General features: G+C 58.6%; 2 protein-coding genes across 7 annotated transcripts; one reads left to right on the top strand and one right to left on the bottom strand.

Moving 5' to 3' along the window:
- Positions 1 to 4,570: 4,570 nt before the first annotated feature.
- CTSW (cathepsin W) lies at positions 4,571 to 9,930 on the top strand. Of its 5 annotated transcripts, none has more exons than XM_075130367.1 (11): positions 4,572 to 4,715; positions 5,382 to 5,448; positions 5,923 to 6,036; positions 6,221 to 6,357; positions 6,605 to 6,704; positions 7,300 to 7,380; positions 7,944 to 8,066; positions 8,523 to 8,587; positions 8,713 to 8,803; positions 8,939 to 8,997; positions 9,563 to 9,930. In XM_075130367.1, the coding sequence occupies exons 1-11, from the start codon at positions 4,620 to 4,622 to the stop codon at positions 9,674 to 9,676; spliced, it is 1,047 nt and encodes a 348-aa protein (XP_074986468.1). In that variant the 5' UTR covers positions 4,572 to 4,619; the 3' UTR covers positions 9,677 to 9,930. The 5 variants fall into 5 exon arrangements, with proteins under 5 accessions (XP_074986469.1, XP_074986468.1, XP_074986471.1 ...); XM_048858334.2 differs by having other exon boundaries at positions 4,573 to 4,715; positions 6,221 to 6,354; XM_075130368.1 differs by lacking the exon at positions 8,939 to 8,997 and having other exon boundaries at positions 4,571 to 4,715.
- A 103-nt stretch (positions 9,931 to 10,033) lies between these two features.
- BBS1 (Bardet-Biedl syndrome 1) lies at positions 10,034 to 21,105 on the bottom strand. 2 transcript variants are annotated; one of them, XM_048858332.2, is made up of 17 exons: positions 20,966 to 21,102; positions 19,762 to 19,838; positions 17,828 to 17,862; positions 17,210 to 17,482; positions 16,938 to 16,984; positions 16,535 to 16,573; positions 15,770 to 15,842; positions 15,369 to 15,500; positions 15,105 to 15,211; positions 14,563 to 14,683; positions 14,093 to 14,251; positions 13,749 to 13,818; positions 13,295 to 13,453; positions 12,579 to 12,712; positions 10,887 to 11,021; positions 10,722 to 10,808; positions 10,034 to 10,508 (listed from the first exon to the last, which is right to left on the bottom strand). In XM_048858332.2, the coding sequence occupies exons 1-17, from the start codon at positions 21,001 to 21,003 to the stop codon at positions 10,422 to 10,424; spliced, it is 1,773 nt and encodes a 590-aa protein (XP_048714289.1). In that variant the 5' UTR covers positions 21,004 to 21,102; the 3' UTR covers positions 10,034 to 10,421. The 2 variants fall into 2 exon arrangements, with proteins under 2 accessions (XP_048714289.1, XP_048714290.1); XM_048858333.2 differs by lacking the exon at positions 10,887 to 11,021 and having other exon boundaries at positions 20,966 to 21,105.
- Positions 21,106 to 22,094: the final 989 nt, after the last annotated feature.

The following is a 22,094-nucleotide window of genomic DNA, read 5'->3' as shown; positions in this document are numbered from 1 at the left end:
CCTCAAGGGATGGTGTTGCCACAGCTTGGAGGACAGTTGGGAGGAGCAGTGTGGGGATGCACCCTGCTGGTAAAGGAGAGAGAGTGACTTAAGTCAGTGTGGCAGCTGCTCCCCCAGGAAGATCCCCACAGTGATGATGGTGAGGTCCAAACTGAGGCTCTCAAGGGGGCTGTAGGAGCAGGTGCCATCTGGCTAGACCAGACGCAGTTCCAGCCCTGTGCTGTGTAGGAAGGCAGCCAGGGCCCTGCAGGGTGGAGAACTGAGGGCTAGCAGCATGGGGGGTTCTCCCTAAGTAATTCACCACTACGACTTGTAGTGAGTCAGGGCACCCCACACAGGGCTCGGGCCAGTACTGGTCACCCTCCCACTCTTCTGAGGGATCGGGCTATGAGGGGGCCCTTGCCTCCTCTTGCGATCAGGCTGGTACCAGGTATCCCCCAGGGATCAGATAGTACGGCCCCACACCCTGCAGTGATCAAGGCATTTCTCCCCACCCGCCATGTGACAGGGTGGCAGCTGGGAAGCATAAGGAAAGGTGGTACTTCCCCACCTGCTCTGTGACTATCTCTGTCTGGCAGGTTGGGGGGCCCAGGCCACAGGCTTCGGGCCCAGGAACTCAGTGAAGGCGAAGGACTTGGGGTGCAGCACCCAGCTTTGCCAGATGAGATCTGGGGGCAAAGAGGGGAGGATGTGAGGGGGGTTCTCAGTCACAGGGAAACGGACTGGGGCTTTTGGTCTCTGCAGAGGGGCCTTCAGGAATCAGGAGGCCTATGGGGGTCAGCAGGACTAGGAGGGAGAGGAGTAGGGACTGGAGGGATGGTCTCTACATGGGGGTCCTTTGGGGCCTGTGGAACTCGGGGAGGGGAGGGGTGTGTGTGATAGGAGTGGGGGGGGACCAGATGTCTGGGGTCTGCAGAGAGAATGTAAGGGGAGGTTATAGACAAGTGCACCCTCAAGGTAAGGGGCAAAGCTAGGAATTCTGGTGTCCTTCCGCTCAAACCACTAGATACCACTCCCAGAGCCAGGATAGAACCCAGGAGTCCTGACTCCCTGCTCTAATAGCTACACTCTGCTCCCCTCCCAGAGCCAGGATAGAACCCAGGAATACCTGGCCCTCGTTGGCTGTTGGGGGAAGGATCCAGTGGTTTTACCAGGTAGTGAGAGCAGGGAGCAGCCCTGCTAGTGGATCAGCAGCATCTGATTGGAAGATATCTCTGCAAACACACAAACGGGATCACCTGATCAGTTACCATGGAGTGGGCGAGCAGCAGCCAATGAGAGGGGAGTGTAACTCATTCCAGTGCTGCCCCCCCACTCCTGAGAAGGGGACAGGCCTGAGGGGGGCAAAAGGAAGGCAAAGGAAGGATGGGGGTACAAAGGGGGAAGCAGTGGGTCACTGGGAGGCGTACAGGGGAGGGGGGAATTAATGTGAGGGTAGGTGGTTGGGGGGCTTTGTGGGGTGCAAGGGGGGAGGGTATCACTCCAGTGCTGCCCCCAGGGGGAGGGGACTAGAGGGTGGGGCTGTAGGGTGTGTTCCAGCTGAGAGGGGAGCAGAGGGTGTCACTCAGATGCTATCCACAGGGGATGCTGGGAGCCCTGTGCTGGCCTTGACCCAGGCCACCCGCAGCTGCCCCCCCCCTCAGGCCCTGGGATTTTGGGGGCTCAGTCCAGTCACAGCAGCCAGAGAAGTGTAGCCCCTTAGACAACACAACAGTACTACAAAGCAACGTAACACGATCTCCTGCACTACAACACTGCTACACAACTACACACCACAACAACACAACACTGCTACACAACATACCACAGCTACACAACCCCTAAACAACAAAAACACCACAACACAAGAACCTACCACAGTACTACTACACAACATAAACAATCCTGTGCAACACACCATGGCTACAAACAGTGCAACATAACTACACACCACAACCACCACACAGCCTTGCTACATGACTACACACCACAACACTATTATACAACATACCACAATACACAACACAACAGTTCTGTACCATAACCCCCTACACAACATCACAGTACTGCTATACAACATCATCCTCATGGGGTGAGGGCCTACCCCCTGCAGCTGGAGAATGACAACATAACACTGCTACACAACTACACACCATAATGCCCCTACACAACACAATACAGCACAGCTACATAAAAAACCAACTACTCAGCACCCCCCGCCCAGCACACCTCTGCTACATAAAAACACAATACCCCCACCAGCTGGGGAGAGAAAACTGTGACAACACAAACAGACCAGAACTCCCTACACAACACAACATTCCCCCCACACACACACTTGGGCCTGCTCCCTGCAGCTGGGCAGACAACACAAGAACAGATGTCCCTCAATCCCACCCCCGATCCCAGCCTTGGGATCCCCCCACTAGCTCTGCTGGTGCCCCTCTATCCTGACCCGCAGCCCACCCTGCTTCAGTGTTGGAGGCTCTTTCTGAGTCCAAAATGCCCCTAAAGCTATAAGCTCAGCACCACTCCCTGCTCCCCGATCAGGAGGTGCCCTGGCACTGAGCCCTGGGAGAAGGGAGTACCAGAGCGCTGCTGTCTCTGGGGGCAGGAAGGGAGGAGGGAGTGTAGCACTGAGTGATCTGGGCCCTGCAGAGATGGGGATTGGGACCCTGAGGAGGTTGCTCTGCCCCACAGGGATTGTGACCCATGTTGGGCTGCAGCAGCAGGAAACAGACTCATCACAATCAGCTGAGACTGGAGTCCCTTGGCTCTAACAACACTTCCCTCCCAGAGCTGGGCTAGAACCCAGGAGTCCTGGCTCCCAGCTCCCTCCTGCTCTAACCCACTATACCCCACTTCCCTCCCAGAGCTGGGCTAGAACCCAGGAGTCTTGGCTCCCAGCTCCCTCCTGCTCTAACCCACTATACCCCACTTCCCTCCCAGAGCTGGGCTAGAACCCAGGAGTCCTGGCTCCCAGCTCCCTCCTGCTCTAACCCACTATACCCCACTTCCCTCCCAGAGCTGGGCTAGAACCCAGGAGTCCTGGCTCCCAGAATTGAACTCAAGCTCCTGGGAGCGCCAAGCCATTCCCATCCCCCTTCACCTGCAGTTGAGGGTCAGGATGCTGATATCTGATGGGGCCCCCTGGTCCTGGTCCATGGGGGGAGGGGCGCAGCAGGTAGACCAGATGGCCCTGCACAGCAGAAGAGTGAGCAGGGGCATCATGGGGAGCAGTGGGTACGTGTCCTGGGGGATGGAGAGCAGCCAGGGACAGGGTGTAGGGGAATCTGGGAGTGGGGCAACTGGGCTGGATGAAACCCTTTTATAAGCCACTTCCAGCACGGACAGACCTGACCTTGGCATATTTCACACAGGACTCCCCCACTCCAATAGGGCCATGAAGGGAACATCTGTCCCAGCACTGCTGAACACACCCACCTCCATCCCAACCCACAGGCCCCTGCTCTCCCAGCCCCGGGCCCAATCCTGACCCACAGGCCCCTATTCTCCCAGCCCCAGGCCCAATCCTGACCCACAGCCCCCTGCTCTCCAAGCCCTGGGCTCCCCATTCACTGGTGAATCAGGCACCATGTTTCCTGAAGTGACTGAGATTTCAGACCTTTCACACTAATAATCCCTCTACCTTCCCGCACAGGCCCTGGGTCTGGGACCCTTAAAACACAGCAGCTGCTCAACTAAATGAGCCCAAGTGGGGAGCAGGAGGAGGGATTGGGAGCCTGGGGTTCTGGGGATAAATGGGGTCTGAAGCTGAGGAGTTGTCATGGGGGGGCAGTGGCAGAGTCAGGGGGAACCCAGGGCTGGGATAGCAGGGGGCTGCTTGTGTCAGGATGAAGCACAGAGCCCTGTGGTGCTGGGTACAATGAATGAAATCTGTCAGGTGATTAGCTGTTTGGAAGCTCAGTGCCTGCACCTGTTCAAGGCTGCAGTGGGGTGGGATGGACTCAGTCACGTCTCTGATCAAGTCCTGCCTGGCTAGCTAGGGTGGGGATTCAATAGGGGACACTTTCCCCTCACAATCAGTGCTGACCCCAGTGCCCTAGTAGACCTGACAGGTCGCTGAGCTGCAGGGGGGCTCAGTAGGGGGTGCTATGTGCCTCATCTCTCCAGTGCAGTGTTACCTGGAGGTCATGGCTGATCCTTTTCCCTGGACTCAGGGTGCAGACCCAGGCATCCAGGCTGGATTCCAGCATGGCCAGGCCAGCCCCAGACAGAGGTTCTGTGCTGTGGCTGCCATAAGCATCTTTGTTCCTGAGGTCCCTGGATTCTGGAGGACTGGTACCTCCCATGGGGGTGGGAGGTCACCAGGAGATGGGGCCTTGGGCTTAATGTAGCAGAGCAGATGAGTGATAGGAATGGATGGAACAATACCCCATTGTCCCCAAATCTGTCCCCCTCCGTGGTGCAGACCCTGAGGGCACAGGAGCAGGTTTGATGCTGCTTGGGGGTCTGAAACCCAACCCCCACACCTTGGATTCCCCACCCCCCATCTCTCCCCGTCCCCGGATCTCACACCTGCAGCTCCTCTGCTCTGTGGTTTCCGTCACTCTTCTGCCTGCCCTTGCCTATATAACCCCCCCACAGGATGCTTGGGCAGGCACAGAGCAGCTACTGCCATGGGGCCTGGAGTCCTGAGTCCCTGCCTCCTGCTGCTGGGGGTCTGGGTCTGTGCCCTCCCAGCTGGCTCTGTCCTGCCCCCTGAACTCAGCAAGGTAAGGGATGGAGGACACACCTGGAGGGAGTAGTTTTGGGGCAGAGTGGGCCTGAAAGCCAGAGAAGGACAGAGAAGACACCGCGTGTCTGTGCCAAGAGCCATTGGCTACTGTGCTGAGACCCAGCACCTTGGTGCATGCATGGCGAATCCAGGGACAGGAATTGGAGCCAGCACCCTCGGGACAGGAAGGTCCTTTAGCCATTCCCCACCACTATAGGCCAGTCTGTGCCTCATGCTCCTTGCACACTCACATGCCATCCTCCGCATTCTCCCCCGTGCTCCACGTGCTACCCCCCCAGACACCAACACACACTCACCCAGATCGGTATGTGCCCCCATCCATCCCAGACATCAGTGGGCTCCACTCTACACTCCAAAGCAGGGATAGCCAGGGGCTGGGGATTGAGGGCCATGGGCAGAGCTTGGAGCAAGCGCAGAGCCCAGGGTTAGGCTAACAGGGGGCTGGGGGAGAGGATTGGGGGGCACTAGCAGGGCTGTGGGTGGGGGGAGCCCAGTGGTAGGATAGCAAGGGGCTGTGGGTGCGGACTGGAGGGCACCAGAAGGGCTGTGGGTAGCCGGGGCTGGGAGTGGGGGTTGAGGCAGGGGCACTGGCTGTTGGGATGCCCCTTTGCTGCCCACCATCCTGCTGGTTTGTCCATTTCAGGCTGAAGTGACTGGAATGTTCAAGGATTTTATGATTCAGTTCAACAGAACCTACAGGAGCCCCGCAGGTGACAGACAGGGAGGGTAGGGGGGGGCTGTCGGTGTGGGGGGCAGGCAGCTCTTCCTGGAGGCTGTTACCATGGGGAGAAGGCGGGGGGCAGCAGAGGGATGGATGGGGCTGAGGCGGGAGTGCACAGACCAGCCCGATCCCCTTCTCCACGCCTCTGTGAGCAGCCACCTCTGAGTCTGGCCTGCCCGCGGCTGGTGTGAGCTGCCTACCCTGTGGCCGCATGCTCCCCTCCCTCCAAGTCCCAGGGCCGCATGAGGGCGGGGGTGCTGCTGTGTCGCTCTTTCCGTCCCTCTGGTTTCACACCCAGCTCCCTGTGGCTCGGCTCTGCAGCTAGCAGCGGAAAGAGGCGCTGGACGGGTGGAAAATTCACGCCCCCGATTTGTGCTGGGGGGTGGGAGGGGCAGGATGTCCGATGCCACTGGCTGGGGTTGTCGTGCCCCCCAGTACTCGTGACCCCCCCATCTCCCTCCAGAGCAGCACAGACGCTTCGGGATCTTCACGCGGAGCCTGCTTGCGGCGCGGCGGCTGCAGGAGACGGAGCGGGGCACAGGGCAGTACGGGGTGACCCGCTTCAGCGACTGGACAGGTGGGGAGTGACCCCCGCCGCCCAGCACCTAACCAAGCGCCGCACCCCTCTCCCCTGCAGCTGTGTACCCCTCCCTTCCCCTGCCCCCCTACTCTGCACTCCTCCCTTCCCTGCCCCCACCGCTCTGCACTCCTCACTCCCCCTTCCAGCACCCCCTCAGCACCATCTCCCTCTGTCTCCCCAGATGAGGAGTTCCGGGGGATGTTCTGGAGCCCCCCGCCCCATACCATGCACCAGGACCCCCGGCGCCCGAGGAAGAAATTCCCTAAGTCCTGCGATTGGAGGAAGGCGGGGGCTGTGACCGCCGTGAAGAACCAGGTAGTTGTGGGATGGGTGGGTTGGGAATCCCCCAGACAGACAGTTAGATGGGGCAGGACAGGGGGTGCCATGGGGGGCTTAGTAATGACAAAATCATTCCACGCCCCCTTCCCCACTGCTCACCCCAGTTGTCGTCCCCTCCCTCAGCTGGGGCATTGGGGACAGCGCAGAGGTTGGGGAGAGCGCCCCCTCCTGCCCCACAGCACAGCGCCTCCTAGTGCCACGTAGGGCCTCACCCCTCTCTCCGCAGGGCCAGGAGTGCCGCTCCTGCTGGGCCTTTGCTGCCGTCGCCAACATCGAGTCACTCTGGAACATCCACTTCCACCAGCCCCGGAACCTCTCGGTGCAAGGTAGGGACTGGGGGGTGCCCCACCCCCTTGACTGGAACAGGGCAGGGCACCCCAGCACTGCCCTGCTGTGTGCAGGTGAATGGGGCACAGAGGAGGGGGCGCCTGGGGATGTTCTAAGCGCCTCCCCCTTCCCAGCCCAGAATCCCTCTGTGTGTGTGTAAAGTACCCCCTTTGTTTCCTGTCCCAAACTGGGAGCTTGTAACCCTTGAGGGACCTGGGAGCAGGCTGGGTGTGTGGGGTTTACAGGGACCATGACCCCATGCATTGGGTTTCGTATATTTGCACCCCATCTGCAATCACTGGGGTGGTGGCCTGAGGACAGCCCCACCACAGACTTGCCTCCCTGTAGGCCTGGATCCCCTCCCCAATCCCCAGTCTACTGGACGCTGAGCCCTGCCTGTGGAACTCTCCCCCACCAGATGTTAAAGCAGGGGGTGGCAGGTGCTGGGTCTCTCCATCCAGAGGTGGGTTGATCACCCCACTGGGAGCCGCTGTGGGATGAGCCTGTGTGCGCCACCCAGCAGGAGCAGGATCCCAAGGTCTGACTGGGGTGAGTGGGAGATGGCTTGGTGCTCACCCACTACTTCCCTTGCAGAGGTGTTGGACTGCAGCTGGTGCGGAGTGGGGTGCAACGGGGGCTACGTGTGGGATGCCTTCACTACGGTGCTACACAAGCGTATGTAGGCACTGGAGGGACGTGTGGTCCTTTGCCCTGCAGGCAATAAACCCCCCACATTCCCCTGGACTGTCCCCTATTCACCCCTCACAACTGTTTACTGTGAGGATATTTTAGTGCATGGAGACTCACTCTGACTCAGACTGGGGCCCCCCATCGTGCCAGGCACTGCACAGACCCTTACCCAGATTCGGGCCTGTCACCACAGGTGCTGCACAGACCCCTTGACTGAGATTGGGGCCCCCAGCATTGTGCAGACCTCAGCCCAGTCTGCAGTCCCCATCACCAGACACTGCGCAGACCCTGACCGAGATTGGGGGCCCACATCATGCTAGGTGCTGCATGGAGCCTGACCCAGACCAGGAGCAATCTTCCCAATACTGTATATGGAAGGGAGACCCCTCCTCATTCCAAGACCCTGCTGTGGCCCCACTCTTTGTGACAGGTTGAATTTGGGGGGAGGGGGTTTACTCTGATCCTTGAATCCAGAACAGGGGAAGGATGGAGCAGGGAATGAGGCACTCTGGGCCCATCCCAGACCTTTCACATACACTCCCTCCCAGGTGGACTGACCAATGAGATTGCCTACCCCTACACAGGGAGACAGGAGAAATGCCATAACCTCAATAAGTATGAGCCGGCTGCCTATATCCAGGGCTTCCAGACACTTCCTGGAGATGAGGAGGGTGAGGCCTGTGGGGAGAGGGGTTGGGGTGGGGCCAGCACTGGGGACAGGGGGGAGTGGGCCATCTAGGATGGAGTGGTGGGGGCAAAGGGAGCAAGTGAGGGGAGTGGAACAGGATTAGGGGGTAACAAAGGGGACTGGGTGGGAGGGGGAGAAGCAGGGCCTGGGTGGGGGCAGAACTGATCAAGACCTGGCCAGTTTCCAGGCAGCTGTGCCTGGGGTGATGTGTGTGAAACCTACAAGGGGCTGGTTAGTTTCATGCTTCCCCCTGGGGGAGCTCTGAGCAGCAGAGGGGGAATGTGAGGGATGCAGAGGGCCCAAAGGACACAGGGAGGGGCAAGGGCCAATGTAGCCAGTGTGTGGGGACAGCAGCAGCCTGGTAGGGCCATGCCTGGGTCAGGGGTGTTTGTTCCTGGGTCCTCCTCCCCACCCAGTACATTTGGGTTTCCTCTTGTAGAAATAGCTGCACACGTCGCAACTGAGGGCCCAATCACAGTTACCCTGAACTCAGCTGCCATGAAGGTACGTGCCTCCCAGTTGTAGCAATGCGGGAGAAGCCTTCTGGCTACTCAGCCCATCCCATGGTGACCTGCCCACTAACCCCCCTCCCCCCGACTCACTTTCTACTCATTTTTGTGCCTCTGCAGCATTATAAAAATGGCATCTCAAAGCCCTTGGTGAAGAACTGCAATCCAGACCAGGTGGATCATGTTGCCCTGCTGGTTGGCTACGGGGATGGTGAGTGGAGATGGGCTGTACAAGGGTTTGGATTTGGGTGAGATGGGGTTAAATGAACTGGGGGCTTGGCAGGGGGCTCAGCTGTCAAAAGCACTCTAAGACCACTGTGCCTTTCTCTTCATCAATTAATTGCAGTAAAGGGAAGGCAGTACTGGGTCATCAAGAACTCCTGGGGGGAAGACTGGGGAGAGAAGGTGAGTGGGGAGTGTATGTGGCTGCCCACAGGGCAGTGCTGTCTGTGGGCGCGTGGGCTGGTTTTGTCTGAAGGAGGCTGTGCTGTGGGATCCTACAGAGATGGCCTCTGGGTGGGGTGCAGGGACCATTTAAACAGGGATCCCCTGCCTAACACTAAGACACAGCCACCACTGGGGTGAGATGTGGGCTTTTATTATACGCTCCCTGTCCAGGTTCAGACCCCGTTCCAGTTTGATGCAAAGGCTGAGTGAGCATATGTCTACACTTAAACCACTACCACGACACAGTTGCATGGCCACCTCCACCAATGGCAGGGGTTCTCCTGTCACTGAAGTTCATCCACCTCCCGAGAGGCAAGAGCTAGGCTGACGGAAGAATTCTTCCATCCACCTAGCACAGGCTACTGCAGGGGTAGGTCGGCACTGCTACGTCTCTCAGGGTGTGTGGATTTTTACACCCCCGAGAGATAGAGCTATGCCAATGTAAGTTCCCAGTGTAGAGCAGCCCTGGGTAAGGAAAGGCTGTCCAGCACCATCTGTCCCTAACTGCGTGTCCCCTCGGCAGGGCTATTACCGTCTCTATCGCGGCAGGAACGCCTGTGGCATCACCATGTTCCCTGTAACAGCCACCGTCAACCGCATTGGGGTCCTGGGACATAAAGTCCACTGCCCCCCCTGAAGGGGATGCTGCTGCTGCAGAGAGCCTGCTGACTCCCCTGCCACCACCAAGATAGAAATAACTGGGGCCATGGGCCTTCGCTGTGTGATGGGGGAATAAATTCGATACTCAGACTGCTATAGCTTCATACCCACAGGTACCCAGAGCTGGACTTGGCCCTTCCAGCAACACTGCCTCCAAGTGAATGCTCCTTCCCTTTGCTGCAGCAGCAAAAGGGGCCTACGAAACTGCCATTAAACTGATTTTATATGCTATGTGTGTGGCCCCTTTGATTGGGGGAGGTTGCTGAATTGTTAACCTGAGAGTACCACCCCTGACTCCTCCCACGCTGCACACTCCACACACCAACACCCTCGGTACAGCAACTGTCCTGGCTTTATTGGGATGCTACGATCACAGCTAAGGGGGTTTCTAGGTGCTACCCCCAGGGCTGTGGATGGGAGAGAAACACCCCATCCTCCAGCAGCTCTTGATACCAAACCAGGCATAAGTCCTCCCGCCCCCCCTGCTGTAAGGAGCTGGCCTGATCCCGGACAAAGCAGCTGGGTCTGCACCCCAGGCTGGGGTGGGGACGGCAGCCCCGACACCCCCTCTACATGGTCCCACATCAGCAGAGTGCACCCTGGGGGCAGCTTGTGGTTCACTGCACAGCAGGGGGCCTCGGCTCCCAGTCCTGGCTCTGATCCAGTGAGGGTTCCTATGGGATCTACTGCAGCTCTGGTCTCCATTGCCCCTCAGAGGCGGTTCAGGCAGCAGCCAGGCCCTCACTCACTGGCATGTTGATATGGGCAGTCAGCAAGGGCATGCTCTGGCCCTCCCGCAACACAAACACCTGCAAGAGAGGAGACAGAGAGCCCCACGCTGAGATGCAGCCACCTCTGGGGTGGGGTGCAGGGACTCTTTATACACAGATCCTTCCCTTGGCACTGAGATGCAGCCACCTCTGGGTCCTACCCCTCCCCCCACACACACACACAGCAGGAGGGAGGTGGGAGCATTTTAAAGGGTCAGGCATCTCTCTGGGATGGGGTGTCCCTGTACAAACCTTGATGACGTCCGAGATCCCCTTGTCACTCAGACACTCCACAAAGGTTTCAATGGGGTAGTTCAGTCCCGGGACCAGCATAGGGGCCTGTAGGGAGACAAAGCTGAGTTAGTCAGAGTGCAGGAGCCCATAGGAGCGGTCAGAGGTGTTGTGGAGTGGGGGTACCTTGAAGAAGGCTCTCTTCATAGCATAGAGGCTCTGGTCGTAAAGGAAGCTCACCAGCAGGTTGATGGAAGGGCGCCCAGCTGACGTGTTCTGAATGTGGAGGGTCAGTTTGAAGGTGGGGCCGATGCCCTGGACCTGGGGGTAGGGTGGGGAGGGGGTAGATCCTGAGCACAAGTTCAGTGCAAGGGGGAGAGGAGTCCTTGATCCCACAGCCTGGGGTTGGGGGGTTCTCCATCACAGGAGCCACAAGAAAGGTCCCCCTGGAAATCTAAAGAGATGATTGAATCCCAAATCTCACCCTCTCCGTTCCCGACTTCAGCCCAGATCTGCTCAGTGAGCTAGAGGCACATCGCCTCTGGATTGGAAGCCCCCAAGCGATGGAGAGTTCCCTGCTCCCGTTGTTCGAAGGGCAAATCCCTCTCCCTGTTAAACACTGGCTGTGGCTGATGGTGGCTCCTGGCTCTTGCTCAGACTTTGTCTGCGACCTTCATGAACCCCCTGCTCCCACAAATCCCCCCACCCTGCAGAGAGACCGGAATCAAGCCCCCCCCAGGATCTTCTCTCAGAGGAACTCTTCCACCAGGGCTCCCTGAGGCCCAGGGTTTCCAGTCTGGCATTGTTCGCATGGCTCCTCGCTGACCCCTCTCCAGTGGGTCAGTAACCTCGTGGAAGAGCAGCCCCCCAAGTACATGCAGCATCCTGTAGTGGCCTTGCAGGCGCTGTCTGCTGCGCTCCCAAAACCTCCGCCTTGGGCAGCAGAGAAATCAGATGCTTCTCTCCCACCAGTGACCTGCCAAAGCAGGCAGCTTAGTCTAGTGATTAGACCATGAGCTTCAACCTAGAGCCCTGCAGCGGGACTGGGATCCCGAGGGTCCCGCTGCCATAACAGCGGGAGCAAAATTCAAGAAACAATACGGGGGGCAGGATTAAAAAGATATTCCTTCCACACTGCAAACAACATGAATGCCCCAGCCAGCAGGCACCGCTCTCTGGCCGCCCAGCTCTGAAGGCAGCGCTGCCGACAGCAGCAGCGCAGAGCTAAGGGTGGCAGTGGGAACTCTCCCTGCCTGTGCCTGGGGATGGCTTCCAGTCCCCTTTGCATGATGATGCAGGGGCTCTCCAGCCATTTGCATGGAGGGTTAGAGGTTTCTAATCCCTGTGTGTGGGGAAGGGGAGATGCAGGGGCTGTTCATCCCCTTGTAGGGATGAGGATTCCGATCCCTCTAAATGGGGGAGTTGAGAGGGTCAGGGGGTTCCCATCCCATTGCACGGGGTACAGGGAGTAGAAGGGTGCTGGGGGGGAGACATTTGCTGAAAGCAGCACGTTCAGCCATTGCTGGGGCAATTTTAGAGCCCTGCAGCGGGACTGGGATCCCATGGGTCCCACTGCCATAATAGCAGGAGCAGGATAAAAATTCAAGAAACAAGGCGGGAGCGGGCGGGAGTGAGTATTGCAGGGCAGGATGGGAGCAGGATTTAAAAAATAGTCCACACAGGGACAACCCACAGCAGGGAAAACAGCCCAGCCCCATGCCCGCTAGGTCCCCACCCCAAGCTGTGGAGAACCCAGGATTCCTGGCTCCCAGCCTCCGCTTGCACAATCCTGAATTTTCTCACCCCGTCTCCTGGCTCCCTCCAAATGCCCCATACCCTTCTCATTCCAAGGGTCTGGTGTCCCCATGACCCACTCACCACTGCATTCATCTTAATGGGCTCCTGCAGTGTGGATGTGATGGGCGCCAGGCTGGACTCCAGCGCCTTGACATAGGCCCGGGCTGCCATGAGCCGCAGCCGGTACAGGTCCATCTGGAACACGTGGTGCATGGCTGGTGAGGGATGAAGGGACAGTGAGGACAGAAAGTCAGCCTGCAGCAAGCAGCCAATCAACAAGGGGGATCTCTACCAATCACAATGGATCTTGGTTTTACGCCTTATCTACAGCACAGTGCCCCTTAGTGTGGCACTGCGGCATCAGGGTCAGCACCCCGATTGAGCCCCCAACCCTGCTCCCTGCAGCGCAGCGCCCCCTGGGGCATTGGGGCAGCACTGACTGCGGGAAGAGTGCCTGCCACTGAGTCCCCATCCTGCTCCCTGCAGCACAGCACCCCCCAGTGGCTGGCTCGTGCATTTGCACTAACATGCTGATTTGGTAAGTAAATCCCAGGCCAGTGGCTTCTATCTTTCCTATAGTGGATGCTCAGAGTGGGACTGGTGGCTCTATGGCTCGGTGCGTAGGAAGAGACCCATGTTCGGGGGGGGCATGGAAAATGTAGTGGGAGATGCCCCACCTTGCATCCCACCCCCAATCTCCACTCCTCCCACTCATTCCCCTACACTCCCAGCTGCTCCCTCCCCAATCTGCCCACAAGCAGTCCCCCTCCTCAATCCACCATTCCTGCCCCACTCACCCACAGCATTCTCGCGTTCCCGCAGCGTCTGGTCCACGTAAAGCCTGGTCTTCTTGGGCACACTGAGTCGGATGCTCTGGGCCACAGGAGGGCCTAGTGACATGTCCTTCTCCTCAAACACGGCTGTGCGCTTCAGGATCTTGATGATCAGCCCCCCGCCTGGGCAGTGGGATAACCAGGATACAGTACAAATGGGCACAAAGCTCCTGAATCCCCTCTTCCTAGATCAGACCCATGGGCCCATCCCCCGTGGTGTACTGTCTCCAATAGTGGCTGGTCCTGTTAATGCCCCTCGCTGCACCGCACTGTCCCACAGGAGTTGAATTCCTTCCTGACCCACCAGCTGGAGCCCAGCTGATGCCTACAGCCAACAGCATCCCCTGCAGGGTGCATTCAGTATTGCACAGCAGCACATGGAACTGAATGGTGCCCACCCAGCACGCCCCTTGCCCACCTTTACTCGTCATGATCAGGGTGTTGTCCTCACGCCCATAGCGGCCAAAGCAAATACTGGTGACCACATCCTGTGGGGGAGCAAAGGGGGGGTGGTAATGGGGTATCAGGCAGCTCGGCCAGTGTCCATAACCACCAGACCCACAATTCTGGCTCCTAGCCTCCTCACTCTAACCCACTAGATCCCATTCCCTTCTCAGAATTAGGGATAGAACCCAAGAGGCCTGGCTCCCAGCCCCCTGCTCTAACCCATGAGACCCTACTCTCCTCCCAAAGCTGGGACAGAGTCCTGCATTAAGAGTCCTGCATTACCCCAGCACTGGCTTTGCCTGATGGGGAAATTACCTGGGTGCGGATGACGTCCACAAGGTTTTTATCCCGGTACATGTGCACCTCCTGGTTGGCCAGACCTACCATCACAGCCTGGAAGCCGCGTGATTTATGATCTAGGAGGCTCATGGTCATCAGTGGGGCTGGCAGATAGACTGTCCACAGCTTCTTCCCCTGTAAGAGAAAGAGATCTGGCACTCAAATGTAGCCATCTCTGGGGTGAGATGCAAGGCTGTTTATCTGACTCTGGGGTGGGGCAGAGGGGCTATTTATACAAGGATCCCTTGTGTGGCACCCCTGTGACACTGGCCCCCTAAGCAGACTAGACTTAGAATAGAGCCATGGAGATCTCCCACTGGCCCCCAGGGAGAGGCGCCTTGGTAACAGGTGGTGTAGGGAGTAGATCTAGGGGCACACAGGTTCCAAGACCTGCCCAGCTGCCCCACCCCTAGTGCCCCGTAGGGGGTGCCCTCACCCACTCCCACCTTCTGTGTATAGCCCTGCAGGGTTTCGTCGGAGCAGCCAGCCACGATATTCTTGTGTACCCGCACCAGCCCCATGGGCTGGGCACTCAGTTCGATGCAGTACTTGGGCCGCTTGGACTCCCTGGAGTGGGAAGGGAGGGCAGACAGGTCAGTGCCAGCCCCCCACAGTGCTTGCTGCCCCACCCAATCCCCTCCTCCAATTCCTGCCTTGTGGGCTCCAGTCACCCTCCCCACCCCCTGCGCCAAGGGAATGGGCACAGACAGGCCTCACCAGCAGGAATGTTACAGCAAAACTAAACCTTCAGGCACTGGGGCCTGGCACTGGTGGCTGTTGGGCAGTGGGGCAGCAGGGAGGCAGAGTATTGGGGTGGGCCCATGGATCTGATTGGAGAGGGAAGGGAATACCAAGCTGGAAAGGACCATAGATCTGATCTGGCGGGAGGGGGAGACATAGCAGGTTCCTTATCTGATGTTCCTCAGCACCCCCTGCCTTCCCCTTTGTCCCATTCCAGCCCCAAGCACCCCTCACGGCTGGCTGTCACCTGCGGAGGATGTAGATGCTCCCATCCCGGCAGGCCACCGTGACCCGGTACTCCACATCGAACTGCCCCATCACGTCCAGGAAGGCTGGCACGCTTGGCAACGTCATCTGCAACAGCAAATGGAAAGCTGGGGCAGCCCCACACCCGTGGGAATGAGCTATATATGAGCAGGGGTCCCTCGCCTGGTGCTGAGATGCAGCCACCTCTGGGGTGGGATGCGGGGACTGTTTATATAGGGACCCCCTCACCTGGCACCCCACTTACCTTGGCCAGGATAGTGAAGGCTTCAGGGTCCAGGATGAGGACATCGGCGCTCTCCGTCCCAATCACCAGGCAGCTGACCGCGTCCTCATCTGCCATGTTCTTCTTCAGTGTGCTCATGCACGTGATGACAGTCTGGATAGGGAGATGGGCATGAGAGGGGTATGGACCTCTCCCCCTTCCCCAGTCTCCCTCTCTACCCAGGAAGGGCAGTGCCAGTCTCCCCAGAGGGTATGCTGGGAAGGAAGGGTACCCGGAAGGCCCTGCTGGGACCCACAAGTCGTCGGTGGGGAACTGGAAATGCTAGAATACTCCCTTTCTCCAACCCCCATCCCCCTGAGTCCCTTACTCTTGGAGGATCCACTGGGGAGTTTCCCGCAGACCTAGGGCAGGGCAGGACCCACCTGGCGCTTGATCGGTTGCCCCTTATGTAGGTTTACAAAATTCTCCATCTCTGGTACATCTTGGGCCAGGAACCTGGGGGTTGGGGAGACAGAGAAGGGGATTGTGGGATAGTGACACAGCTTGCTCTGGTCCACAGTGTCCTCCGTACCACTTAGAACAGGAGCTCTGCTGCTGAGAGCCTTCCAAGCTTTGGGACAATGTCCCCCCACCCAGCCTATGCTCCCTACACCACCTGCCTCCCCCACTGCTGAAATCCCTCCCCGATCACCCACCCCCCCGGCTTGTGGTCCCTACACCACCTGCCTCCCCCACTGCCAAGATCCCTCCCCGATCCCCGCGCCATGGCTTGTGCTCCCCACACAACCCGTCCCCCCCACTGCCAAGATCCCTCCCCGATCCCTACCCCGCGGCTTGTGCTCCCCACACCACCCATCCCCCACACTGCCAAGTTCCCTCCCAGATCCCCACCCACCCTTGGCTTCTGCTCCCCACTCCCCCTGCCTCCCCACTGCCAAGATCCCTCCCTGATTCCCACCCCTCCAGCCTGTGCTCCCTACACCACCGGGCTTCTCTGCTGCCAGGATCCATCCCTGACCCCTGCACACCCTCTCCCTTGGCCACCAGCCTCAAGCTTCCTGCTCCAATCCCTGAAAAAGCTGGGTTCCTAGAGCTCCCAGCCCAGGGTTTTGGTGCTAGCCAGGAAATCGCTGGAGGGTGAGGTGCTCATGCCACTCCCTGCCCTCAGTGGTACCATATGGTCTTACCTCAGTGATCGTACCGACAGGGGGATCTCCGCCTTGTCCCTGACACACGAAGATGTTGAACAGAGAGGAAGACATTGGACAGAAACTCAGTATGATACATTCACCATCACAGACCCTACCATCCACAACCCAGAACAGAACACAGGAGTCCTGATTTCTCACTCACTTTACCGTAACCACTAGATCCCACTCCACTCCCAGAGCTGGGGATAGAACCCGGGAGTCCTGGCTTTCAGCATGTCCAGCTCTAACCTCAAGGATCTCCCCAGTGTCCACACCCAGGGATCGAATGTTAAATGCCTCTGGCATTAGCTCCCATCACTTGCTAAGCCAGGGACCAGGATGGAGTTTCTGGGCGGTGTGGTGATGTGACAGTCCATGGTGGAAAGGAAGAGCCACTCACCGGATCCCCTCCAGCATTTCCTTCAGAGTCAGGGGGTCGATCATGTCCTGGAACGAGATGCAGACAGAGAGAGATGGGAAGGCACATGACTACAAGCTGGGAATAGAACTCAGGCATCCTGGCTCCCAGACTCTGTATTCTAACCACTGGACCCCACTCCCAGAGCTGGGTCTGATGTGGAGTGCCAGGGAGGGGTGGGCCCATTGGTTTGATGTGGGGCAGGGGTGCGGACAGGTACCTTGGGCTGGCCATGCCACCCCCAACCTGCTCACCTCTTTGGCCTGCTCCCAGACATCCTGCTCCAGGGGGTTGGCATCCAGGGGGGGCAGGGTGAATTTGAAGTAGGGCCGCAGGTTCTTGTAGACATAGATGAATGGTCCGGAGGCCACGGCCACGGCAGGCGTGCGTGGCTCATTCTGGTCCATTAGGAAGGTGGTCACGGCAGCCGGCAGGTCCAACAAGGTGCTCTCGCTGGCCAGCCCCGTGCCCCGGTACACCTTCAGCCTCATGGTGTGTCCAGCCATGCCCAGGTCACCCACCACCAGCTGGGGGGTAGACAGAGACAGAAGGGTAGTGCTGGGGGGTCCTCACCCCCCACCCCAGGGCAGCTCCCACCTGCTGGGCTGGGCATGGACACCCTCACTACCCCTTGCCCAGAGAGGCAACTGGCCCAGAATGCTCACCCCCACCCTGAATGCTTTCCCCCACCCCGCCCCAAGAGACACACTCCCCATCCAGATGCTGTTTGCCCCTGGGGGGTTAGCCAAAGCCAGGGTGGAGTATGGGGGATACCAGGCCCAGGGGGCTGATCTGGGAGGTGGTGGAGGGGTGAGATACCAGGTTGGGTAGGCCCATTGCCTGGGGTGGGCAGGCAGGCCATCCTTCCTCACCTTGTACTCTCCATCGCCATGCAGGTCAGCCAGGGCTGGAACAAAAGAGAGATGTGGAGTCAGCATCCTTGATAACCTCCCCCCGGCTCAGCAGGTCCAGCCATGCCCAGTATCTGCATGGGAGACCAAGGGGATGCTCTCCCCTCCCAGTGAATACTAACCACAGTGCCCCAGCATGATGCCAGGGGGCACTGTGCTGCAGGGAGTTTGTGGGGGTGGGAGTAGTAGGAGGTGTTCTCTCCTCGCAGATGTGCTGGCTCATTCCATACCAACTGTGGAGGCTTGTGCTCCAGAGCCATGTAATAATTTGAAGGACTTTGAGGTAAAAGGGGCTCTGGAACCATGGAGTGTAAAAGCATCACTGCGAGCCAGGACTCCTGGGTTCTATCCTCAACTCAAGAAGGCAGACCATCTAGCCACTATGCTCAGTGCTCTGTAACCACAGGGCTGTGTCTATCACTGCTGTGTGTCCGGTTTCCCTCTGGAATGCTCTCAGCAGGGTCCCACAAATGTCCATAGTGGCATGGAAAGTTGGGGGATATGCCCTAGGGGAGAGTGTCTGAGACCCCTGTAATGGGTGGCCCTCCACTGGCCCTAGCTAGCGTGAGCCCAACAGTATTAGTCATTATCCCTATCAGCACAGCTCCCATCTATCTCCCCCTCCCAGGGATGTTAGTGGTGGACAGGAGGAAGACAAGGTGCCATAGAATTGATTAGAGAGACAAGGTATTGGACCAACTTCTGTTGGTGTGAGAGACAAGTTTTCAAGCTACACAGAGCTCTTCCTCCGGTGTGGGAAAGGTACTCTGAAAGCGTGTCTCTCTCTCTCACCAGCAGAAGTTGGTCCAATAAAAAAATATTCCCTCCCCTACCTTGTCTCGCTAATATCCTGGGACTGACACAGCTACATCTACACTGCATACAACAATTAGAAGGGATTACACAGGGTCCTGGCAGCCGGGGCTGCTTGCTATACGCTACAGTTAGTTATTTAATTGTAATCCGAGGCAGGCTGGGAACCAAGCTTCTAACCTCAGCTTTGGGAGGTGAGTGGAGTCCAGGAGGTTAGAGCTCGGGGCTAGAACACGTGGGTTTATCCCCAGTTCTGGGAAGGGATAATGTAGACAGTTATAAGGTTTTCTTCCCAGCATTATCAGGAAGGCAACAGCTGCTTTCCAGTGAGTCCTTGGAGGACCTAGAGATGTGGAGCTGGGGTTCTGTCACTGAAGAGTGGGAGCGGGTTAAATCTTTAACGGAGAACACTTTCCTGCCAACCGGGCATCAGGCCTCAGACTTAAATAAGCTTCAGACCATCCCCTTCATTGCCTTTCCCTGCGTTTGTAAGTTCCACATCCTGTTTGCTGTGGCTGGGTGTTTCACACACTCACTGTGAGAGAGAGGCGACTATGGAGAGAACAAGAGCTCCCATCCCCATGAGTGTTAACAAACCTGGGTGGGAGGGAGGGGAGAGTTTACTTCGTATTCCCAGGGTTGACATCCCATGTACCTGTACATAACTATGCTTTGCCATCTGCCAGCACCACATGAGCTTAAGTGACCTTGAGAAGAGCTTCCTTTGCAAGGTACCTCACTAAGTTATTGATGGAGAATGTGGGGGCCAGATAAGGGAAGGGACTTATCTAAGCACCTACAGAGACAATATGGCAGGAACAGAACCCAGCTGTTTGGATTCTCAGCACCCCACCACCCACACATTATAACCACTGGAATAGAAACTAAAAGTCCTGATTCCCAGTCCCCCTCCAATCTAACCACTAGCCCTCACGCATCTCACAGAGCCAGAACTCCGGGCCCTTTTCCCCCTCCCTCCCCACCTCTTACCACTCCATGGGCCTCCCACCCAGGAGAATCCCACTGGACCATTCCCCAGCTCTCTCAGCTAAGGGCACTTTATGGGAGGATCCTGGACTTACCGATGCAGGAGGAGAACGTGTAGAGATTGGCCATGGGGTCGTAATGGGCATCCAGCCATTTGGAGTTGGCTTCATTACTGGAGGGGGATGTGGACAGGGTAGGGACACAAAGAGACAGGTAGACACAGAGCGACAGTGAGAAACTGGGATAGATTTCAATCAAAAAAAAGGAACAGAAATTCCAGCAGCCCCAATCCCTCCCCATCTGCTCTCACCACGGGACCCCACTCTCCTCCTGGAGCTGGGATAGATCCCACGAGTCCTGGCTCCCAGCCCCTCCCCTATGCTAACCACTAGTCCCCACTCTCCTCCCAGAGCTGGGATAGAACCCAAGAGTCCTGGCTCCCAGTCCCTCCCGTATGCTAACCACTGGACCCCACTCTCCTCTCAGAGCTGGGATAGAACCCAGGAGTTCTGGCTCCCAGTCCCTCCCGTATGCTAACCACTGGACCCCACTCTCCTCTCAGAGCTGGGATAGAACCCAGGAGTTCTGGCTCCCAGCCCCTCCCCTACGCTAACCACTGGACCCCACTCCCCTCCCAGAGCTGGGATAGAACCCAGGAGTCCTGGCTCCCAGCCCTCCCCTACGCTAACCACTGGACCCCACTCACCTCTCAGAGCTGGGATAGAACCCAGGAGTCCTGGCTCCCAGCCCCTCCCCTACGCTAACCACTGGACCCCACTCCCCTCTCAGAGCTGGGATAGAACCCAGGAGTCCTGGCTCCCAGTTCCTCCCCTACGCTAACCACTGGACCCCACTCCCCTCCCAGAGCTGGGATAGAACCCAGGAGTCCTGGCTCCCAGCCCCTCCCCTACGCTAACCACTGGACCCCACTCCCCTCCCAGAGCTGGGATAGAACCCAGGAGTCCTGGCTCCCAGTTCCTCCCCTACGCTAACCACTGGACCCCACTCACCTCCCAGAGCTGGGATAGAACCCAGGAGTCCTGGCTCCCAGCCCCTCCCCTATGCTAACCACTGGACCCCACTCCCCTCCCAGAGCTGGGATAGAACCCAGGAGTCCTGGCTCCCAGCCCCTCCCCTATGCTAACCACTGGACCCCACTCCCCTCCCAGAGCTGGGAGGAGATCCAGGAGTCCTGGCTCCCAGCCCGTACCCCGCTGGGAAGAGGATCACAGTCATTGCCACCCCCAGCTAACCAGGCCCAGGAAAGAGGGGTTCAGGGATCACCAACACCCCCCTCACCTCTCGCTGCTGGAGGAGGAGGAGGAGGTGGCCGCCATATCCTGCTCTAGGACGGGCAGGATCTGTTGCTACGGCAACCAACGGCTGTGGATGGGAGTTACTGGAAAACAGTCCCCTAGCCAGATACGGTGTCTCACTCAAAAGGGCCCTTCCGGGGGAGACCAACCCTAGCAACTCAGGGTTCCGGATGTGTGGGGACTGTCTCCGCCCCGCCTCCCACCCCACATCTACCCCCAGTGAATCTGGGGCGCGCGGCGACACGGGGCGGGAAGACAGCAGAGCAGCTCCTGCAAGGGAGGAGTCACCCCAAGAGCCTGACTTCCACCTGGATCCAGCCTCCAAGGGAGATGGTCCCCCTAGGAGCTGTGCTGGGACCCCCAACTTGACTGCCCCACAGTACAGGCTCCAGTGCCAGCGTCCCCAGGAGGGGAAAGGCCCTGTATCCCATACCCCTGCACCAGCCAGTCCCTCCCACAGCCCTGGGCCCTGGTCAGAGCCAGCAGCCCCTTCCCCTGCCCCCTTAGCCAGCCAGGCCACTCTCTGAAACCGAGAGGCTGAAATGCACTGGTCTGGCCCCTGGAGATCCCAGCTGAGCTGAGTCCTGGGCCCAGATGCTTCTGCAGGAAGAGGATCACGCCCTGTGACATGATAGGAAAGGGACATGCAGGAGATATTAACCATCCTTTGGGAGGGGAGTGGGGTCTGATGGGTTAGAGCAGGGGTAGGGCATGCTGGGATCCAGAGTCAATAGAATTTAGGGCCAGAAGGGACTAGCACAGAGGTGGGCAAACTACGGCCCGCGGGCCACATCCAGCCCACAGGACCGTCTTGCCCGGCCCTTGAGCTCCGGGCCGGAGAGGCTAGAGCCCGGCTTCTCCCCTGCTGCCCCCCCTCCCCCACAGCCTCAGCTTGCCGCCATCGCTCTGGCCCGCTACTCCTGCCGGGCAGCTTGGCGGCATGGCTGGCTCTGGCCGGGCAGCGAGCTCCTGCTGCTCTGAGCAGCACGATAAGGGGGCAGGGGACCCCGGGGGCAGGCAGGGGACAGGGAGTGGTTGGGGCGGGGGGCAGTCATGGGACGGGGAACAGAGAGGGTTGGACAGGCATGGGAGTCCACGGGGGCCTGTCAGGG

This window comes from Caretta caretta, chromosome 7, assembly GCF_965140235.1.
Source record: "Caretta caretta isolate rCarCar2 chromosome 7, rCarCar1.hap1, whole genome shotgun sequence".
In the NCBI taxonomy this organism is placed as follows: Eukaryota; Metazoa; Chordata; order Testudines; family Cheloniidae; genus Caretta; species Caretta caretta.
This window is presented reverse-complemented; position numbering and strand designations above follow the sequence as displayed.